The following is an 11,368-nucleotide window of genomic DNA, read 5'->3' as shown; positions in this document are numbered from 1 at the left end:
CTGTATAGCTATCTATCTATCTATCTATCTATCTGTCTGTCTGTCTGTCTGTCTATCTGTCTAACCCTATTATTTCTATATTTCTTTATCTCTATCTGTTGGTCTTTATTGTTTCTACCAATATACCATCTATTTATCTATCTATATCAATATTTTTGTTTTATAAAACACTAGCTAGCTAGTTCATTGTAGTTAGATTTCATGTGTGTATTTCTTACTCACAAACACAATATTAAACAATACCATATAAATAATTTACAGTCAAAAGACAGGCCAAACTAAATAATCAGGGGTCATATCTCAGAGCCACAGACTGGAGAGATTTATGTGTCTGTTTGGGGACCCATTGATTCAGCTCTTCGTGAGCCGAGCCAACTGAGCTGACTCTGACCTGAGACCCGCCGTTACCGCTTTCCTCTCTGCCTTCTTCGTCATAGGTCTCCTCCGGTGTCGGCCAGCAGGCGGCGGTGTGAGGCGAGAGCGCGCCACCACGCAACAAGAGAAGGGGGGAGGGAGGGGGTACTGCGGGGAGCATGCGCAGTGCGCCGTGACGTTTGGCGAAAAAGGACACTAGTAGAAAACAAAGCGACTGTCTGCTGCCTTGTGGCAAAGCTTGCCTAAAGGCTATTTTATCTTATTTAACGATCCCGTATTTTCTCTTCATCAATAACTGCAAAGGAAATCATCAAAACTACATTCAGCTTTTTACTGCTTTCTTAAAACTCAGTGGCCTAAGTTGGCTTCTAATTAAACGTAGATAAGATGGCGACAGCAGACGAGCCTCGATACTACAACGGTGAGTGAATACAGCTATGCTGCTCAGCAGGTCTGCTAGCATTAGCTGCTTAGTTAAGGCCCAGTTAGTTGTCTAACTGGTCAGCTACTACCTACAGAGCAGGTTCATATTTCTCAGTTTTTGGGAGCTGCAGTGAAGATGTATTTGTCTCGGTGTTGGCGTTAACGTTAGACAGCTGTCCAGCTCGGCCTCGTTAGCTGCTGCTTAGCTTGTGCTAGCTCGCTCGCTAACTAGTGCTAGCTAACTAGTGCTAGCTAACTAGTGCTAGCGAGCTGTGCGCCGATAAGCAGCTGGATAGCCGCCTATACTCCATAATCTGGACTTATTTTCAGAAAGGCAGCACGAAAACAAATCAACTGACTGATTACCTGCCCTTGCTTGCTAGCTATTACCCACTAAAGTGCACTAAAACTGAGGTCGGGTCCCGCATAAAGGCGACCACATTGTTACAGCTGGCTGTGGGAACTTTCGCTTTCAGAGTGTAAACGTGAGCCTAGCTAGCTAATGAAAGATGGACCCAGCACTGCATCTACTGCATCAGGACTAGGTCTCTGTGTTGTACGTTTCAGTAAGGTCGTGGGTCTGTGCTTTTAAAGAAACTTGACCAATTACAGGGATCATTCTTGAAGTTAAGTGAGAAAACCACGTGTAAATGAGCTTAAAGGACGGCTGTGGAGGGACCTCGGTGTTGGGGAGCTAAACACTAGTATCTAATTACTTTATGGTGGTCCAGAAGCCTGCGTTTGTCTGGTAAAATCACCAATATGTTGAATTTTTTCCCCCATATGTTTCCGAGGAGGTTCGATAGGAGATGCTCCATGTGCGTAATGAATGGCAAAGTCCTAGAAAAGTAAGAGGGGAGGAAACTGGAGCTCAAAATATGATTTAAAAGGTACAGAGAAGATGGGATTCATAAAATCTATGGAAGACTGGTTGGAGAAGATGGGACTACAAATAGCTATGGAAGACCTGGTGGAGGAGATGGCCCTACTAACCACTACGAAAGACTTGGTTGACCACCAAAACTGCCCAGTCAGTGGAACGGCTCGCTCCACTCTCGTGTCATCTCTGGAAAACCATCCACTGTTTTTTCTGTCCACTCTTCTACAGTGGGCTGACTGCTTTGAAGGATTTGGAGGCGATCATGAAGTTTTTACTGAGGAAAGCAACCGATTCTGCTGATTCTGAACAGCCCTCCCGAGTCTGTGCCTTTATTGAATGCGTGGATTGTGAGGTGCGGCTTTGGAGATGGTTTTCCTTTGGGTGCAGTACTCCTAAAGAATGGAAGTTGTAGTGAAGACAAGGGGTATGAGAGATGTAAAATCCCTGATTATTGATATTGTATCATTGTCGAAAATGTGACAGTTCATCATAGTTCGTTAATATCTAATAATATTAATGAACAGCTAACTGTGGTTTCCTAGTAGACAAAAAATTTATTTAGTTGTCATTTTTACTTGAGCTTCTGTAAATGGTACTCCTGATTTTGTTCAGTGCTGTGTATTTGGACATTGTAGATCCTGCTATACAGATCTACAGTATTGTGCAGAATTCTCGAGCATTCACAACAGGAAACAGATAGTTGGCTGTTGCATGAGCACAGTAAGCGTTAGGTGTTCAGTGCGCTCGCAGAAGTAAAACTTCAGTTAACAGTCTGTCACTTGGTTTCTAGGTCAGGAGTACATGAGTTTGTCTGCTGGTTTTCTTCTAGTTTAAGCAGTTAAAGAGTGAGTGTTCATGTTTGTGTATCCATTGAGTTGACTCACTTGTTTTGTTTTTTTTATGTTTCAGAACATGATGATCGTGTCGGTGGGCCCAAGCACCGCCACAGGAAAGGCAGGGGACCTTTTAGAGCACCTCTCTACAGTGACCAGGTCCCAAGACCGAGGCACCGGGGAGGTCATGGAGGAGGAGGTGGAGGTGGAGGTGGAGGTGGAAGTGGTCCCAGATCCAGACTTGAGGATACTGATGGAGACATAGCCATGACTGATGACTCATATGATGGGGGATCACAGCGAAGATTGTGAGAATGGGTTTTATTTATTTTCCTTTCTTTTTTTTATTCCAAGTCTGTAGTGGGATTTTTTTTCCTCTCTTTCCATATGCAGATAGATAATTGTGCACAGGCACATCTTAGTCTGGCCTTATCCCGTCTAATGTTCACAGACTTTCAGGGTTTAAATACCCTGGGGTGAGGGGAAAGAAGCAAGAGAAGGAAAGTGAAAAAGGCTGTGGTCGGGGGAGGGTGAAGACAAAGTTATCAGAGGAAGGAGATGAAAGGGGAAAGGTGAAGGTAGAGGATGAATGTGAAAGCTACTGGTGGTGTTTTTGTCACCTCCTCAGAATTTCCCAGGAGCAATAAGATTATACAGTTGCCACAACAATAGGACTTGCATATCGTCTTGGTCATGTCAAAACCTTGTTTGTGCATTTGCTATAATGCAACTCTGTCCCAACTTTTATGGTTAATGGGCTTAGTAGAAGTATTCCAACATTACTGTCTTATGAAGGGCATATTTCGCTTATGAGAGCATGCTTGATATTCAAATGTAATGAATTGAATAAAATGTAAGTATTCCTTTTATTTCTGGGTAGTAATCCCTACGGGCGGCCACAAAATCGGCGTGATGGCCGTAGAGGAGGAGGAGGAGGAGGAGGTGGCGGCGGTGGTGGTGGTGGTGGTGGCGGCGGCGGTGGCGGCGGAGGAGATGCTGGTAACCACAGGAGTCGAGGAGGACGAGGTGGTGGTGGTGGAGATGGAGGAGGAGGAGGGGTCCGTAAGGGCTGGTCCAAGATTATCGTGAGTACATAATCAACTGCTTGCTTTTATTTCTTTTTTATTATTATTAAAAAAACAACTATTAATTATTCATGTTTTTTTATTGATGTCCCTCTTGCATATAGAGTGGGTGCACTGTTGAGTGTGATGGATGTTTTTTTTTTTTAATATACATTTGAAATTTGTCTCCCTGCAGATTCCCCATGGGAAAAAATACGACAAACAGTGGCTTATCTCTGCTCTCCAGAGTGTATGCTCCATGCCGTTCAATGCAGTCAATGTAAGTAAGCTGCTGTTTTAGCCAGATGTAATACAAGTTTAAATTAATTTGTTTTTACGAGCCCCTGTAGCCTCCGTCTACAGGCCCCCTAGTGGTTGTGCTGCATACAGAATATAAATTCAGTCTTATTTACTGACTGATTAAATAATGACCACAAAAGCACATTTGAGCTCTGACCTCTAAAACAGGGAAATTACATTTCATGGCATGAACAAAGGAAGCTCCTCCCTGATGGCAACTTCCCCAGCTGTTGTGCAAGAGAAGGAGGGGAAATGCCCCCTGGGTTGCCACCTTTGCTAGCAATGCATCATGAGATCTGTTTCTGGCATGAATATATCCTCTAGAGTTCATCTATCTGTTTGGCTTAAATGCACACTTTGTGTTTTTTCCTATCTTAACAGTACCATGTAGATGGCAATAGAGCACTTTTCTACATTGATGATGGTGCCACGGCAAGTGCGTTGCAGAAAGTATCAAGAAAAATTACAGACAAGGATGGTTATAAGGTAATGTTTTGTAGATGTATTTGCATAAGTGTTGCCAAGAGCTAATATGAAGCATTAAGGTCTTCAAATATGATAAGAAAATACAAAGCTCTGTTTAGGGATGTACGTTATGTACTGTTAATTCATGAGAACTGTCATTTTCCGCATCTGTTGAAATCTAACTAGGTAACAGTGTTGACGAACCCCTGTCCGCCACCCAACTTTACCCACCAAGATCTAAAGCCAGAAGACCTTGAGCACCTTAAGGTGAGTGGGTGATGGAAAAGGTTAACACATTTTGAAACATTTTCGTTTGAGTAAGACTCATTAACAGGGGGGGCACATAATGTGGTTCTCAAGGGGGAACATGAAGATGTTGCGTGGGAATCAAGTTTTACAATGCACAAATCCTACAAGGTCTCATTACTACCTTATGACTGCTCTCCTCGGGCTCTTCCTCTCCAAAATGGCGGATGATGATGAAAGCTGACTTATTTGTCCCTGTTCTTTGTTGTCATCTTGGACAAGTGTATGTGCATCAGGGAAGAGACGGGATTCTGTACTTGTTTATTATATTGAGCTGTGAAAAAACACTCTCCTGGCGCACTGCTCAAGGACGCTGAAAAGGACAGAAGAATGACTGTGAATGCTGGAGTTACTATCTGGATAGCTTGACAAGCTGACCTCATATTTCTGGAGTATGTTACTCAGTGCAGTGTCGCCGAAACTGTGGAGCACTTGCATTTCTTGAGGCGAAGATTAAAAAAAATTAAATATTGATCGCATGACTTGAGGGATTCATATCTGCCTTCAAACTAATGAATTAAACCTCTCTTTACATCTTGTTCCTGTCGTCATTTGAAACAGTCACTTCACTGTGAAGCAGAAGTCAGTTGTCCAATAGCTGCCATGAGGTTATCTTTGCATTTACCAGTAGTCAAATTCTTGTGGCAGGTGTAGTGGCTTGTCCCTTTGTCTTGCCACTGGTCATTTTCCAGTGACTTGCTGGAGTTAACACTTTATTTTTTCCCCCCTTTTCAATAGCAATGCATGTCCAAACGCTTTGATGGATCACAACAGGCCCTTGATTTGAACAACATAAGAGTGGATCCAGGTAGGCCCTTTTTTTGAGTGTTATCAAAACTGTATAGAAATTGGTTCATAATGTTATACTATTACAGATTGCAAGAATTGTTATGCCAGAACTTTGCCTGAAATTTCAAAGTATAAGAAGTGCAGGCTGCTTTAGTCATTTATTATGAATTTGGTGGAAATATTTTATTTGACCAGTAGCCTTTAAGGCAATCTAAACAATATTCAAATTCATTTGTATCTCTAAATTAGCAGTTTTACAGGCGAAGGAGGAAAAGGAAGTTATTGGGGGAAAAAAATAATGATCAAACAAACATATTATTGCTCCATCCATAATAAAATTGACCACAATGCAAAATGACAGTTTTATTTATCTATTTTGCATTACAGCATAAATGTGCATTACTTGAGAGAAAATATGTAAATATAATGAAATTATAAGTTATGATACCATGTCTGATTGTGTATATAATAGACACTCTCTCAAACGTGTGTGAGTGAGTAAGTGAGAGAGAGGTTTGTTTTGAGACCATTTATATTTGTGTATCTAATGTCATTGCTTTGCCCTTTGTTGTTTTTCCCCTGTATCAGACTTGGTTTCCCAGAATATTGAGGTTACGCTGAACAGGAAAAACTCCATGCAGGCAGTCATCAAAATCATTGGAGAAAACATCCCTGAGGTACACTTTTTTTTTTTTTTTTTTTTTTTCTTTTTTTTTTGAAGAATTGTTACGTAAAATAAATAAAAAGCATATCTGAATATTTGGACCATGAATGTTGCATTAAGAATGTGATCTTTCTCCCCTATCCACAGCTGGTTTGTTTAAATCTAAGCAACAACAGGTTGTACAAGCTGGATGACCTGGCAGACATTGTCAGCAAAGTCCCCAATTTGAAGATTCTGAATCTCTCTCACAATGAGGTATGAAATGCAACAGTCTAAAAAGCTTTTCTTTTCACAGTTTGAGTGTCTAAAATTTGTGTTTCCTTTGATATGTGCTTTCCGTTCTGTCCTCTGTAGTTAAAGACTGAGAGAGAGCTGGACAAACTGAAGGGCCTTAAGCTGGTGGAGTTGTCACTGGACAGTAACCCCTTGTGTGGTCACTTTAAGGACCAGGCCGACTACATTAGGTAAGTCGTTTTTGTCTCGTTCTCAGAAATCATGTAAGAGAGGCTGAATGAGAGATGGGTGGGTGGATGTATGTATGTGTCTGGATCAGTGTGCGCACACATTGTATGCCTCCCTGCAGTTGAATCAGCAATCAGATCCCTGAAGCAATCAGAGCATTACATGGAGTGCAGATGGAGCCTTATTTAGAGACTGGTGGAGTAAATGTCCCATGTCTTCCTGTGTCATTGCACTAAATAGCTACAAAACACTAACAGCTGTAACAGCTGTTTCACAGAGCCATAGGGTATGTTTCAAATATCTGTAGGTCTGTTGTGTCCAACTAATCTGGTTTGTGAGTAAGGCTGTGTGTCTGGCGGTCGCAACTGTGACGCAAGACGCCCAAAAGACCCAGAGGTTTGTTTATGTAGAATCCGTGTACGACCGAATGTAGTTATTAATTTGACCACAAATTTACATGTAAACTGTGCTAGATATCATGACCTTTTCGATAAAGCTATGTCGGTCAGGTAAAGGAACATGGTCTGAGTCCATTTTTCTGCGTTTTCTGTCTGCTGTTTTTTTTCTTTTTCATAATTTTCTGTGTGCTTCCCCAGTAGTGCTATTGGCCCTGTTGTTTTCTTTACAGATTACTGCTCATATACTCTCAGCTATAGTGTTGGTGAAAACATTTAGTTCACTTGAAGACCCTTACTTGGGTCCATGCCATCTGCAGCTCTTTGAGATTCTTCGGGAAGCAAGATAAAAACGCATATGACCACTGAGAATGCCCAATGCCTCTTTACCCTGAGAGCATAGGTTCTAAGCTGACTCTAGAGGAGAAGGAAAGGTCAAATCTCAGAAGATTATGCACTCTGAAGTGCTCATGCTTTCTCTACCACTCTGTGATGGTGTCACCTCATTCACCCCCCCCACACACACTCCCACCTCCCATTGGGTTGGGCATAAATCTGGGTGACTGCTGGTGGCCAGTGAGGAAGGCTGGTTAGCCAAAGACGGGTAAGATCCCACCTTGAACCAGGGACAACCTAAGGCAGGCACAGCCGCAAAACTGGCCACAGCATGCGATGTAGAACAAGTGCTGAGTGTCACTAAAAAGAAGCAAAGAAGAGGAGAAAAACGTGGATTTCTGTCGTTGCCAAGAGGAAGTCTCTTGGGTGGTGGAGCAGAGGGAGCAGGTTTTTAAGAAAAGCCCCCAAGCCATGCAGTGCTCAGCAACAATGTGACCTTAAAAGCCTCACTGAGGGGTTTGGTGCATAAAGCTGGAAAACAAACTCCAAAAAGCGATATGCTCTCTTTCTGGGCTGTTTCTGTACTGAGGAACAACATGAGCTTTGAGGTCATGTTCTCAGGATCACAATAACTATCAAGTTCTCAAGTTCCAGTAGGTTCCTCTAGGTTCGATCCTAATTAGACATAGGGAAATAGGCTTGTAAAAAAAAGTCTAGTTAAATCCTTGTTATGAAAGAAAACCCTGCCATTTTTAAGTGTAATGGTAGGGTCCAAATTTATTAGGTGGGTTTGAGACCCTTTGTCTGTTGTCTGCATTTGCAGTGTTATTGTTAGCATTAGCAGTATGCTGTAAAGAAACTCTGGGTCCAGCTGCATTGCTTTTAATTCTTCTTATTGTTCCACCCTTTTGCAATGTCCTCACCTGTCTTTTTCTTATACTTCTGCTCCAATGCTTAATTTTTTTTCAGCCCTTGTTTCTAACAACCTGTTTCCGACTTAGATGCTTCTAATAATAAAAATTGGAAAGGCAGTTGTCCCGTACATCATGTATTGTAAAGTATAAGTGAGGAGTATGTAGCACAAGGAATAAGTCACATAATAAGTAACATTTAAAAGACAGCACATCAACCATGTAATTGATTTTAAGTAATTCTATTTGTGCCCAGCTTTACTGGTTTAACTGTCAAACGCCCACCTTGCAGCATTTCAACAAAGAATACCTTGAATACCACTCATACTTGATAAAGCCGGCAGTTCACAGTTAACCAGTAATGGCATGTCAAACTCAACTCACCACGGCCCCTGAGAGTTCAGTCCACTCCCTATGCGCCTGAAAGTACTGACCTTGTCCAGCTGGTGTGAGTGTTCACAACCAACCACCACACACACTCCCTTTCACCCCCCCCCCACCCACACCTACCTCTCAGAGCCTGCGTGTGTCAGTGTGTTTCGGCGTGTAGGGGGGCCGGTGGTGAGTATTGTCGAAGGGGTGAGTACCATGTTCCTGTCAGATGTTTTGTATCTCAGAATTTCTCAGTTCCTGAAAGATGAGGAATGATTATTTGGCAGTGGTAAATCATGTAAGCATATCTAATTAAATCAAAAGTCCTACATTTGTTGGCACCTCACTTATTGTGTGTAAAAAATATATATAAATAAATATATATACATTTTGTATGTCCAATGTTTCTGTTCAGGCCACTGTGGTGAATGCAATGCTGGGGTATGTGGCTGTGTGTGGGCACTGGCACTGGGAGGGGGAGTTCTTTAGTGTTCTGTCTGTATAATGGACATTCTCTTTTCTTCTTCTGTCTTTGTGATTGTTGGACAGTGCCATACGGGAGAGGTTCCCCAGACTGCTCAAACTGGTAGGCCCCATGCATTACTGGTTTATGTCCCACACAATTGTCAGTGGCTTTGTTAGTTGCACACAATAGAGCCTGACCTTATTTGCTAGTTTGTCTCATGTTTCTTTATTAATCTGGTGTATCTCACCTTTCCGTTGTTCTCCTTCTACACCACAGGATGGACATGATCTTCCTCCTCCCATTGGCTTTGACTTGGAGGTTGCCCCTCCAGTATTGCCCCCATGCAAGGTAATATCACTTCACATATGTACATTGCATTCATCCATTGTGCAAATTCATGTTTAAAAGGGGTTTGTTGGCAGTATCTAATGTTACTTTTTTCTTTTATATATATTTTTTAAACAGCCAAGTTACTTTTGTTCAGAAGAACTCAAGAGCCTCATCCTATGCTTCCTGCAACAGTAAGTTTCTAGCAGTGCAGTTTTTAGCCTTGGTTGAATCAGAGTCTGGGTTGTCTGACTGAAACTAATCATTTCTGTGCATCTCCTTTTTTAGGTATTACACTATTTATGACTCCTCCGACAGACAGCCCCTGCTTGATGCCTATCATGATGGAGCGACTTTCTCACTCATCATTCCCTTCTCCATGCAGAACCCCTCAAAGTACAGTACACAGCTTCCTTCCTGCTGTCCAGTTGTCACATAGTGCTTTTCTTTCCACACTTAAACTGATTTGCTCACCTTTATTTCTTCTTATAGATGCAGTTTGGGAGATTACCAGAAAGACAGCCGCAACCTCAAACGAGTGAGAGATTCCAGTAAGTCTCCAGTGACTCTCCTTGGCATGAATGTGTTAAAAGACTGTTTTTTGTTTTGTCTTATCCTGAGTAAACCTGTATCCAGCCTTCAGTACCTGAATCCTAACAGAGATCATATTTTGTCCCTTTAGCTACACGGTTTCGCTTGCTGAAGCACACAAGATTGAATGTGGTTGCATTTCTAAACGAGCTCCCCAAGACTAACCATGATATTGCCTCTTTTAATGTCGACATCAACACCTACACTGTAAGTGAATTCTACCATAATAGAGAATAGCTTCCACTGATTATTTGGTTGCCTGGCTCTAATTCGCCTTTTCTCCTTTTCCCAGAACACACTATTGTCATTTACGGTCAGTGGGGTATTCAGAGAAGGTATTTTACGTTTTTATTTTTCATTTGTAAATTAAAATTACATTAATAGTGTGAATTTCAGTTTCTAAGTTTGGCATTTCCCCCCCTCTCTCCTCAAGTGGAAGGCAAATCCAGAGACTCGTACAGAGCTTTCTCTCGAGTGTTCATTGCTGTGTCTCCTGGAAATGGAACGTAAGAGCCTTCTGTTATATCTTTTGCAGGATTTAAAAAGTTTACCTACCATAATAGCTAGATTTGCATATAGCCTTGATGTGTGCGGCTGTTCATTCAAACCATCTCTTGTTTTTAGCCTGTGTATTGTGAACGACGAGATGTTTATCCGGAATGCCACAACGGAAGAGATACGGCGAGCATTTGTGGCCCCAGCCCCGACCCCCTCCAGCAGCCCTGTGCCCACACTCTCTGCCACACAACAGGAAATGCTCACTGCTTTCTCCCAGAAGTCTGGCATGAATCTGGAGTGGTCTCAGAAGTAAGTACAGTGAGCACTTAACCACATAGCTATTAGTAGGGTCCTAACAAATTCATGGTAAATTTTCACACACTTTAAAATTTAGCTTATAAGGTGGTAGTAACTTCAGACTGCTGCAGATTGGAGTGTTAAACAGTGTTAATTGGAGTCGTTGTTTTGTAGGTGCCTCCAAGACAATGACTGGGATTTTGACAGAGCTGCTCAGATTTTTACAGACCTAAAGGTACCATGACATTTCAGTTTATGACATTGTGTGGATTCCTGTAGAAGAGTAAATGTGTTTAATTTCCCTGTGCTTTGCTAAGATTTGTGTTTTGTTTTGTTTTTTTTCTCCAATCCCACCAGGTCCAGGGAAAGATCCCAGAAGTTGCTTTCATAAACTCCTAAATCTGTTTTGTTTTTTTAAATATTGTTTTGTCCTAATGTGAGCATAAGAATGTTGCTTTGAGAGACCTCTTTGTAGCCGATGTAATTATTAAAATACTGATTTAATTATTTTTGGTGCTGTTTATTCCCCCCAAGACTTTACACACAGTGTACCGGCTTGTAAAGCTTGCTTGTGAGATTGCAGCTACTTAATTAAACATTTTCAAAAGGACAGG

At 41.8% G+C, this 11,368-nt stretch overlaps 1 protein-coding gene across 1 annotated transcript; it reads left to right on the top strand.

Annotated features, from left to right (window-relative positions):
* The first annotated feature begins 538 nt into the window (after window positions 1-538).
* Window positions 539-11,261, top strand: nxf1b (nuclear RNA export factor 1b). The gene is made up of 22 exons (XM_072661613.1): window positions 539-796; window positions 2,588-2,819; window positions 3,392-3,465; window positions 3,502-3,596; window positions 3,772-3,855; window positions 4,257-4,361; window positions 4,527-4,607; window positions 5,385-5,454; window positions 6,024-6,112; window positions 6,247-6,354; window positions 6,454-6,563; window positions 9,125-9,161; window positions 9,318-9,389; window positions 9,507-9,562; window positions 9,657-9,764; window positions 9,861-9,919; window positions 10,051-10,166; window positions 10,252-10,294; window positions 10,393-10,465; window positions 10,584-10,766; window positions 10,929-10,989; window positions 11,112-11,261. The coding sequence occupies exons 1-22, from the start codon at window positions 763-765 to the stop codon at window positions 11,151-11,153; spliced, it is 1,932 nt and encodes a 643-aa protein (XP_072517714.1). The 5' UTR covers window positions 539-762; the 3' UTR covers window positions 11,154-11,261.
* Window positions 11,262-11,368: the final 107 nt, after the last annotated feature.

Source organism: Salminus brasiliensis, chromosome 18 (genome assembly GCF_030463535.1).
Source record: "Salminus brasiliensis chromosome 18, fSalBra1.hap2, whole genome shotgun sequence".
Taxonomy (NCBI): domain Eukaryota; kingdom Metazoa; phylum Chordata; class Actinopteri; order Characiformes; family Bryconidae; genus Salminus; species Salminus brasiliensis.
The sequence above is the reverse complement of the archived record's forward strand: the minus strand, read 5'-3'. Positions and strand labels throughout refer to the sequence as shown.